This window comes from Aethina tumida, chromosome 2 (assembly GCF_024364675.1).
Source record: "Aethina tumida isolate Nest 87 chromosome 2, icAetTumi1.1, whole genome shotgun sequence".
Classification (NCBI taxonomy): domain Eukaryota; kingdom Metazoa; phylum Arthropoda; class Insecta; order Coleoptera; family Nitidulidae; genus Aethina; species Aethina tumida.
Window position 1 is genome coordinate 35,730,522 of NC_065436.1, and position 11,147 is coordinate 35,741,668.

At 33.3% G+C, this 11,147-nt stretch overlaps 3 protein-coding genes across 5 annotated transcripts in view; 2 read left to right on the forward strand and 1 right to left on the reverse strand.

Moving 5' to 3' along the window:
- Positions 1–2,907, forward strand: part of LOC109606020 (uncharacterized) — a 41,127-nt gene extending 38,220 nt beyond the window's left edge. Inside the window, exons 2-3 of one of the 2 annotated variants that reach the window (XM_020022598.2) lie at positions 57–155; positions 2,438–2,907. In XM_020022598.2, the coding sequence (XP_019878157.2) occupies positions 57–155; positions 2,438–2,559 (221 nt within the window). In that variant the 3' untranslated portion in view covers positions 2,560–2,907. The remainder of the gene's footprint in view (positions 1–56; positions 156–2,437) is intronic. The other variant, XM_049962552.1, reaches the window with a different exon arrangement.
- A 1,037-nt stretch (positions 2,908–3,944) lies between these two features.
- On the reverse strand, positions 3,945–6,605 carry LOC109606030 (rac GTPase-activating protein 1). Its single transcript, XM_049963216.1, has 8 exons — positions 6,051–6,605; positions 5,817–6,000; positions 5,497–5,651; positions 4,917–5,441; positions 4,610–4,860; positions 4,423–4,555; positions 4,218–4,363; positions 3,945–4,161 (listed from the first exon to the last, which is right to left on the reverse strand). Exons 1-8 carry the CDS (start codon positions 6,462–6,464, stop codon positions 4,110–4,112), a joined length of 1,860 nt encoding a protein of 619 aa, XP_049819173.1. The 5' UTR covers positions 6,465–6,605; the 3' UTR covers positions 3,945–4,109.
- A 147-nt stretch (positions 6,606–6,752) lies between these two features.
- LOC109606069 (uncharacterized) lies at positions 6,753–8,732 on the forward strand. Of its 2 annotated transcripts, none has more exons than XM_020022642.2 (6): positions 6,753–6,903; positions 7,072–7,171; positions 7,624–7,748; positions 7,806–7,935; positions 8,144–8,331; positions 8,388–8,732. In XM_020022642.2, the coding sequence occupies exons 2-6, from the start codon at positions 7,072–7,074 to the stop codon at positions 8,667–8,669; spliced, it is 825 nt and encodes a 274-aa protein (XP_019878201.2). In that variant the 5' UTR covers positions 6,753–6,903; the 3' UTR covers positions 8,670–8,732. The 2 variants fall into 2 exon arrangements, with proteins under 2 accessions (XP_019878201.2, XP_019878209.2); XM_020022650.2 differs by having other exon boundaries at positions 8,156–8,331.
- The last annotated feature ends 2,415 nt before the right edge of the window (positions 8,733–11,147 follow it).

The window sequence follows — 11,147 nt, forward strand, 5'->3', positions numbered from 1 at the left end:
GAACTCTAGATGTAAAGCACATGTACATAGTTTGCACACGGCTGTATATATTTCAGATGTGGCCATGTATCCACCGCCGCCGAGTTATAATCGGCTGTATCAGTATCAGAGCTACCCCAGCCCACCGGGCTACTACTCCACCAGGTATCCCCCAGGTCTGTACATTTTACACACAATTGCAAGCTGCATGACTCTTAACAAATCACTGCATGTCGAAACGCTTTCATTTGGGGAAAATTTCAGATTGTGGTGAAAAGGTGTCGAATGTCGAGCCCCACAAAACTATGAGTGTATGACGGACGAGCACTTTGTCGCATGACGCCCACGACTTTGGCTTAACCGTTTTTGAATCGTTTCGAACGTACTGTGTTTATAATATTAAAAGTGCTTGTTATTAAGTTGAGATCTGGATGGGCAAGTTAATAAACAACAATTAGACTCGATCATGTTGGTTTTGATGGTATCACCTAATAAAAAACAGCCATTAATTTGGTCATTTTCAAAAAAACCTCAATAACTGTACATCTTGAATCTTGTTAGACTTTAATAATAAATAATTATTCGTAAACCTCCGTGCGCTACAATAATACCATGCAATCTAAAGACGTCCTTATACAGGCACTAAGTATTATTTATGTGCCAGCCAAGATTTGTATCCGGAACTGTTTTATTTAAATTTAAATGAGTACCATAATACCTTTTGTACGTACTTAGAACTTATCAATTAAAATATAAATGTGTATGAGATAAGACGCAAAGGCGACGCTCTCTATTATTCAAGATATTGTACGGTGCAAAAAGTGGATTGTCCATGTATAGAAATATTCTGTTTTCAATAAGTACAGTTAACTATATGCTAACGATGCTGGTGTATCTTATTTCCTTACAAGAATTTCGTTTTCCTTCAAAAATTGCGTTACATATCACCATCACAAACTGGTGTATGAGAACTATTCGAGATATTTCGAAAATTGTACGCATTTCGTACCAGATGTTAATGAGCATTAGTTGTAACACGAATGCCAAACTCCTTCATCAGTTGTGAAATTATTACGTATCATATTGTTGTGAAGTATTATAGCTGTAATTTTAATTACCATCAATTTTAAATGTCTAATTAAACGTCTATAATTATTCACTATATCACGCCTAAAGAAACAAATAACGCAAATTATATTCCAACACAAAACTGTTACTTCTCAAAGGTATTTACAATTTATTTTTCTAATTAAACGTATACTAGTTACACTTGTTTTAAACATCAATAATGCATCATCACCAGTTCATCGCATCGCGACTTCTGTTACGTGAAATTTTCGTTACGTCTGTAAAAAAGCAACACATGTAATAATTTAATCTTCTAGTGTTACTATTAGAATCTTTATTGTACACTAAATAAACCATCAGACGCGTTAAATTTATTGTTAAGCACTATAAAATACGTTATGATGTTATAAATTAACGTGTATTTTATTATAGTCTGTCGATTAGAATAGTAAAGTTGTATCTTGTTAATAGATTTTATAGTAGTTGGTTTTAAGGCTTTATTATCTCGCAAAATGTTTCGGTTGTTGTGTTCAAACTGAATAAATTTAATGGTTATGGGCATAATTGCATTTCATTTCTTGTTTACCATCGTAAAAACTAACTAAAAATATTTTAATAATAATGATTTGTGTACGAAAATATTTCCTGGCCAAAAGCGACGCTTTCAGCATCCAATAAACCGAAACTTGTTTACGGTTTACAATTGCCAGCTGTTGGGGGACTTTTGAAACGATTTAATTTGTGTCGTTTTCTTGTTATACTTTGGTTAACTAGTGGGACATTCTTCAATGCGAAATTTTATTGAAAGTGCCACAATAAAAATTGAATGCAACCATTGATATGGTATATTTAAATGTAACTGTTCACGACACATCGTGGAATCCGTTATAAACGTGGAAACTGTTTATACGAATCATAAATTTCTAAATACGTTTTCGTTGCAATTTTTCTTAAATATTAAATTACATATTGAGTGAAATTTGCATACAATACATCCTAGAGACCATTAATTACCTAAAACGTTTAATTGCAGTTCGTCATTGTTAATAAATTAATAACGCCTATTCTCCTGCTCTGTTTGGTTTTATTGTGATAACAAAGGTAGAAAGTGTGTCAAGTTTGTTGAAATTATGTTTGTTTAGTCCTTTATAACAACAAAATTTGGTTAAATTCCGTTAGTAATAACGCCACAATTTTGCAATCATCATTATTTTGTAAATAATATTTCGGTGTGTTTACGGAGCATGTGATTGTTACTATAACGATCTGGTTTGTTAAATTGTTATTTTGTGAAAACCGGCGAAATGTTGATTGTTACAAACGTAGTAAACTAATGTTAAATTTATTACGACCAGATAAAGCGTATTAAATGCCACGTTTTTTATTGCAGGCGGAGTGTTTTTAAGACCGGACGACGGAAACGTTTACACCACATTGGAGCCGACGTTGAGCAGCAATCCGAACGTCTATTTCCAAAGAGGAAACGGAGTCCATCCAGGAATGATGTACTGAAATTCGCAATCAATCAGCAACTTCATTACGTCGCAATTTCTCTTGTAAACCAGATACGTTCCGTACTTGTTGTATTATTGATCCGAGTTTATGTTTTGAAGATACAAGACGTTTATAATTATTGAGCATGTGCTTGTATTTTTATTGCTATTTTTTATTATTATTGTATCAATAATACATTTTATTCAGCCTTTCTGTTTTACATTGCTTCACAGAGTAATGGCCATTTATTGTAAGTAATATACAACGAATGACTGACTGTTTTACCATATTTTAATTATTGTATCAACTATTTTTAGCTAGCTTTAAGGCTGTAAATATTTAATGTAAGATAAATTTTTAGAAATCGCACCTAGTTTTACTACTGTACCTTTTATCATTTAAATATATTGAATTTAGATGAAAAACTAATCATCCTTGATGAAGTACCAAGCAGAAATAAAATAGTCATGTTGAATTAATATAGTATTCGGTACTTGTAGCGCTTAGGGCATTTATGTGAGGCCGCATTTCAATTACTTTTATAATCTCCGAATCACCGTTAAGGTTCCGGTTAACAATTTTTTGATCTAGAAAATTAACTTGCACATGGATTAAAAGAATGGTTTGTATTTAAGTGTTCAGATTGTTTTACACGTGCACCGTGAAATAGGTTTAAACTGTGATAGGGGGGCTCCTTTAAAATTATACGTACCGTTACCATTGTGCATTTTTCCTTGCATATTTATGCTATTGAAAAGAGAAAATTTTGCATATGCAAATACATTAATTAGATGTTTGTGTGTACCTTAAGGTCCATTAAAAAAAATTAACCAGACGCGCGTTATTTATCTTAATTAACGGTCCAGATGGATTATTATAATCTCAAATTAAACGCGTTTAACACAATATAAAAGTTCCATTGAACACGCACATGGAAGCACACACACCGTGCTAAATTATAACGTGTTAATGCCTCGCATTATAATTAATCAAAGAAATCATTGAAAAAAATTAGTCGTGCATCAAAGTTAATGTATTTTTCTTGTATTCATATTTCCACTCTATAAATCACTTTTTTATTGCCACGGAAAACAGGATAAACTCGTGTAAGTTTCTAGTTGTCTGGTAAGTGGAATTAAGTGTTAATTCATTAATGTGATTAATAATCTGTAGCTGGGATGGAACTAACTACTTATTTAAGGGATATTTGCAATAAAAAAATTAAACAAAAACTTATTATATATAATTTATAAAAAAATTGTTATGACAACAATAAAATAAAGTTATAATAACTTCTTATTTTCTAGTTAATTCACTACTGTTTCATACTGTACGGTTAGAAGATATTCTATATTTGGGGGGGATATTAAAATAATTTAATAAATTTAAATAAGAAAATCAAAAACCTTATTACACAATTTATTATAAATCTTTAGATACTTATTCGTTAATATAATAATACAACTTTAAAAGGTAAGTACATATTTTAACAATAATTTTTGTAAGCGCACAAATATTTTATTAAACATATATATTATATAAATATAAAAAATGTATACTAAGTTGTATTAATTAAATGTTGGGGAATTGAAAAACCTTTTTCTTTTAATCACGTTGTGCCTAAAATAAAATAAATAATTACTTTCACACCTACAAATATTCAAACATTAAAATACCTATTGGGAGTAAAAACACCTTTGCCAGTATTTCTTAATAAAGAATCAGTACTGGGCGTTTGCCTGAGCATATTGTTAGTGGATGGAATTGTGTTTATAAAGGTTGACCAGAATTCAGTTGGAAGGAGCATCAAAGCTTCCATTACCTGTAATTAATTAATAATTATTTAAGAAAACTTTAGCCTTACAAAATTTTCCCAATTACCTGAACCTGTTGCCTGGTTTCATTGATCAAATTAGACGGATTTGGATCCTCACACGAATAACCAACAACGGTAGGACCAAACACTTTGGCCAAATTCGAAATAGGCATTTGACACACCTTGGATTCGGCAACCCTACAACAATTCATAATAAAAATCTAACTGAAAATAGTTTCCTAAGCACTTTACTTTTTTAAATGCAATATTAGGTATGCCAAAGTGTCGCGGTTGGGTTGTGGTAACTCTGCAATTGCCTGGTAAAGGGCAGGCACAACATCATCTCTGTTTGGCGAAGCGATGGCACTAACGAAGGTTTTCCAAAGGCCGAACGTTACTATCGGTTCGCTTAACGACCTCAAAAAGTCCTTAAGAGCACCACAAACCACGTGAATGTCCAATTGGTTTAGGATAGGAGCGGATTTTCCTTTCAAGAACCTCTCCTGCAATCAATAAGAGAATTAATTATTTATTAAATGTTATGGAGCAATCTTTATACTTTAAGCATTTTGACATCACGTTCCGAGCCTGGAATTCTGTACAATCCAATCTCGGACAGTCCCCGCAGTTCGATTTCGTTGATGCAATGTATTAAGATGCCCGGCACCATGGGCGCAATAGTGGGTGTGTAATCGCTGATGACGCCCAGCATGTTCTTCTGCGTCGGCGTATTGAGTACGGGCACGCAGATCTTCGGCAACTTGTCTTTGCAATCCAGATGACACAATACTTTACAATCCTTGCATTTCAGTGCAGTCTTTCCGAAACGTATGCGAGTCTGACATAGGCCGCAAGTGTCTGGAATTATCATCTGTCTTTGATGCAGCACGTGTTGTCTTTGCTGCGATTTCTGCGGAGAGCCCTTCGCCCACGATTCGAACACCAAATCAGCCGGGGGTGCCGACGGGTAAACCTGGGCTTGTCTACCGTCGGGGATGGATTCAATAATTGAGGTGGCGGTGATAGGTCCATTTTTTTCTACTGTTAAAGTTGTAGTTGCTCTGACTGTGTCCTTTGCATTGACCTGGATGGAAATATTAATTATGAATTTTATTTTTTGTGGAGTTAATAATGCTCACCTCAATCACTCTGTTGCCAGATGAACGACGTTTTTTCTGTGCTGGTTCTGCAACGCCGTCAGTACTTGGTCTGTGTTTTTTCCAAGGGCCATACAATGAATTTTCATCCAAATCATCTTCTGATTTTGTATAATTTAAATCAGATAATAAAGAACCTATAATGAAATTGGTGTAGTGACATTAAAATTACTGTCAGTAAAAAATTTTAAAATAATTTCTATTATTTATGTTCATGTAACACATATTTTTTAGTTTTATAACGTATTTTGTTTGGGTTCTGGCACAAAATGTGTTTGTTTCAAAATTGTAACAATAAATACCTGTAGAATTAATTTCTTTAATAGCACTCAAATTGCCAGCAATTCCCATTAAATTTCTGTCAGCCTCCCTTAAATAATTTATCTGCTCAGTAATATTGTCCACTTTCTCTTTTGTCTCATTAGGAAGTGCTCTCTGATGTGTAATTTCATTGAAAATATCCTGAACTTTTAACAAATTGTGTTCCTACAACAACAAATAAGGACAAATCCTCAAAAAAGGTTATGACAACAAACCAATTTTAATTTATCCAATTGTGCCTCATCAGCAATGTTCTTCTGTTTATCAAACATCTTTCTGGCCAGTTTCAAAGAACTCTCCAAATCGTTAATTTCTTTAATCTTGTTATCCACCACTTCGTTCAATCTCCTGCACTCGTTGAGCGCATCCTGCCAATTTTGCCACACATCCTTAACGTTTTCAGCAAACGACAAAAATATATTTTCGACTTCGTCGTGACGTTTCAGCTTGATCATCCGCATGAGATCGTCGAAAACTGCGACAATTGACAAATCGGCATTGTAAGCAAAATCACCTGCACTAGATGTGCTTTCTTCGCTATCCGATTTGTATTCCTTCTCCCTGGCTGGGGTGTAATTCTGGTGTTTCGGGGTGTACGGATAGGGAGTCTTGAATGGTGTGTGAGACATTTTTACAATTTACACTTGTTTCACTTAAACTAAGTTTTATTCACATTTGATACTTAATTGATACAGACTTTACGGGTAAAAACACAACTGACAGTTTAACGATTTGAATAGTTGACGGTTTGAAAGCAGCCAATGGCAGGCGTGGAAGCTTGTTTATTTTAACGGTTCTCCGATCATTTTACATAATGTTCGTTATCCATCGCAGTGATACCACACCTGGTTGTTTGTGGTTACGAGGTTGGCTGCACTGATATCCCTTAAGTTGGCGCTTTTTTTCCGTTAAATTTTGATTGTTTTTCGCAAGTTTTTTGACAATCTGGAGAATACATAAAACAAGTCGGAATAAACTAACATCTGAAAAGACTGAAACGTGCCCTTAAGTTCCCATTCGGTAGTTTATTAACTGTTTTTGTGCATTTAGGATTAAACTCTGCGAAAAGTAAGTTCAAAATAACTCTGGCCATATTTTTAAATACTTTGCGGTTTCATGCGTATGTGTTTATATGTAATTATAGGTATAATAATAATAATATTACATTATAATTAAGAGGTATTACCAATTTTGGAAAATGTGTAGTTGTGATAACATTTAACTTGTATATTTCAGATGCCTAGAACCAAAGTAAACCGAACCAAGAAATTAGTAGAATCCAAGAAACCTTTGCCAAAGGAGATACAACATGATATAAAAGAAGCTAAACTAATGAGTAGGTCTTTTGTATTGTTTTATAATATTATATTCCATGCTTCCAGTTCTAACAATAAGAATTTGTCACAAAGATTTTGGAAATTTTTTAAAATAGTGAAGGAAACATAAAGTGTATTATAAAAATAAATATTTCAAGTTTACTATAAAACTTTTAGGTTTTTTTTATACATTTTATAGTCAAAAGGCTGGTTAAGATGTCAACTTGGAATTCACCTAAGGAGGAAATATAGACAGAGAGAGATTAAAATTCAGTTTCTAAATATACTCTGTACTATCAATTGCAAATCACATCTAAAAACACCTCATTTTATTTAAAAATATAGTTTTTTAATCCATATAATTTACATAAAAATATCAAATGACATTGTTTACGTGTCATTTCTTTTAATTTTATTTTTGGAAGCTTAGACTGTTATATTATCATAAATATTTTATAAAATTTTATTATAGAGGAACAAATCCAGAAACATCTGGATGAAACTGCGACCTTTTTGAAATCACATATAAGCACTATGGTTTCGAATTGGGTTATGGATATGCCTATCCAACTTAAAAATGCAACATACGGTGATCTGGTAAGTATAATAGAGAAAAGAATCCTTTGTATAGTATATTAATAATTAAATTTACAGAAAAAATCCTTCCAATTGAACTCCACAACTCAGAACTTCACTTCGTCAGTGAATTCTACCATTCACAGTATACAAACGGCCAAGAAAAAGCGAAATGTCCAAAGAAGTTCATCACTTAATGAAGATGATGGTGAGTGTATTTTTTATATATTAGTATTTCGAGGTGATTGCAAAATAGAGCTTGTTAGTGAATGAAATTAACATAATTTTGCATGGCAGTGGTGATGGTTTATTTTCCGTATTAAAAATCATCATATCCCTAGCTTTAATAAACTACTAACATTCTTCTAAGCTTACCCTCATCATTCATCTAACTGGTACTTGGTACCCATTGTCAGGTTACCTTACAGCCGAATCCGTCTCGAGTTCATCTGGAAGGATGTCTCGTTCGCGGAATCTTAAGACAGTTGAAAAATCCACCAGAGTCTCCAGATCATTGTCCAGATCAAAAACAATCAAAAGTACCTACAAAACTCCGATGCACCGGCAGCCGACGGCCGAATCCTACGGATTAGTCACCCCTAAAGTAATATTCAGTAATACATATCGTTAATTTAATTTTTAACAACAATTTTGTCATAGGTGAAACCCAATACCCCTCAAGTGATCATGCGTAAGCCCAAACAGGGTGAAATGGTCCTCTCGTTGTCTGGAAGTCCACTGTACACGGGAAGCGTGGTTTCCGAAACAAATCCCAATGTTAATATTCCCTTGCAAGATGGTAGGCACATCACAGTCCATCCGCTGGGGCATTTACGAAAGTCCATGATTCCGGAACTGGACTCTGATACGTTGCGTCATCTGGCGAAGCTGAGAGATAATTTGAATGCACTGGTCGGTGTGCGCGAAGAAAATGACTATTAGATTAGCAATTTTATTTTATATTAGTTAATATTTTAGATACTGTATTATATATAGTTCCGTCTATGTTGTTTATTATTTGAATTTTTGTACCTTGTCTATAGTTAGTTTTTTTTCCTTATTATTCTTTATTTCTTGCAGTCTTACGAGTTTTTAATATTTGTGAAGTAAGCAATATAATAAAAAAGTATTTTAAAACATTGGAAAATGATTTTAGTAATATTAAAAGTACCCATATTGGTTTTTGTCTTTACAATGTGTCTTATTTGTTTTCTTTTGCTTCATATTGTTTCTAATTATTATTTTCATGTATTTGAATCAAGAATAGATTTTTTGTATTTGTAAATAAAACGACTTATGTTAATAGAAATAAGAAGGTAGTTTTTAAGGTATAATTATAATTTCCTTATTTAAAACTGAATGCATTTAATTTTGATTTATTATGATAATCGAATTACTACTCATAAATAAAATATATTTTGTTTAATTTATGTATATTATTTCATTTATGATTTCTAAGGTTTACATTTACAAATATACAAATAATATCACACCATATTTTAATTTAAAAATATAATTGATGGCAAAATTTATTTAGATTGACATTTTACATGATGTTTATGAGAGGTCGATATCTTGTTTCATTCAAAAGTTAATTGAAAGAGACTTAATAACCACACTGTATACAAGAAATCAATCATACCATACACTCAGTGACAAAGAATTTGCAACACCAAGAAGGGAGTGTTTAAATTTAACATTATTTTGGTAAACATAGATCTTATAGCAAGGAGTAAACGACGATTATTTTTAATAATTTTGTCTATTGAGATTATCTAAACACTTCCCAACAGGTCTTGACATTGATTCAATGAGGTGGTTTATTTCCTTAGATTGGTGGAGGTCTTAGAAGCTCCATGTCCATGGGGGCTTTCTACTCATCATATCCCAAACATGTTCTACGGGTGGAAGATTGGGGAATTTGGCTAGCTATGGCATCAAATTCACATGAATCTCTTTAAAAAAGTTTAAATTAACCTTGGCAACATGACGCAGAACATTTTCTTGCTGGAATATTGGATCCCTGGGCTGATTAATGTAAGAAAGAACATTCGTCTCTACTACTTCCTGAAGATAACGTTGCGTTGTCATGTTGCTTTCCATGAGCAATTACACTCCATACTATAATGCACATTGTTCGTTGCACATCACAGCATCAAACTGAGGTTGACATATTCCTTCCCAACTTCGTCTGACTCTTTTTCGTCCGCCATATCCACCAAAGAAGAATCGGAAATCATCAAAGATACCAAACCACATTCCAATGTTATCGTTTTCTATGTTACTGTAGTCGTTGTCTTCGATGTTCAGCGGTCAGAGGTAGCAAAAGATGCTGCAGTTCAAATGACCTTATACGGCGGTAAACCGTTTTGACACTTACAAGTTGTCGAAAAGTGGTCTCTGGATGCCATAAGTCTTAGACATCGATCTTGTACTACATCCGTGCCCTTTCGATGCCTACTCTTCTCCGATTTTAAGCATCATCAAACCGCGCTTGATAACATCTCAGCAGTAGTTGGATTTTTCGAAATGAAAAATCTGCCTCTAGTTGACCAATAATTTGGCATCTTTCAAATTCTGGCGATAAATTTTAAGTACTCGCACTCTAAGCATTTTAACATTACTAAACATGGATATTGGATCCAACCAAACAGTTTAATATTTTAAAATAACAAAATTTATTTGAATTGTGATAAAAAATATGTTTACATGAGAAAACCTATACCAAAAGGATATCAAATATGAACACCCCCTTCTTGGTGTTGCAATTTCTTTGGCACTGAGTGTAAATATCTTTATTCCAATAATAGCCCCTTTATTAATTAAATAAGTAATAAAATGCACAAGAATGTAAATAACCTGCTAGTAATTTGTGCATAGAAGTTAAAATCGAGTTACATAGTGTAACTTATACTCTTGTCACAGAGATTAATTGAACACTGCAACTGGCATTCAGAGCTCATTAATCGAACCTGTTTAAAATGCGTTTTGCCCGCCCCTGTATAACTGCACAATTGAATGATCACGCGTATAACACGTAGTTATGCAACAAAATAAAAAGAGACGCGCAAGAGTGAAACAGCGTTCTACCCTATTCAAAACTACCAACAAGGGGTGAATAATAGTTGCGTTATTATCCATCGTTGTAGTGTTTTCAGACTTGCACCTAACCAGCATATGCCGTTGCAACCGAAATAGGGTTACTGACGGACGAAGAAATAGTAGACCCAGTGGAGGTGCTGATTAATTTATGGGGGTCGATAAACCATTGTCTATTTTTTATTCTTTTCAACATTTGTTTTGATAACAACCTTTATAAAAATATGGGGTGCTTCGATAAGATTTTATGTCGTAATCTGTTTCAATATAATTAATATAGACTTGAAATAAAAATAAATGCTGTGAAAGCTAGAATTTATG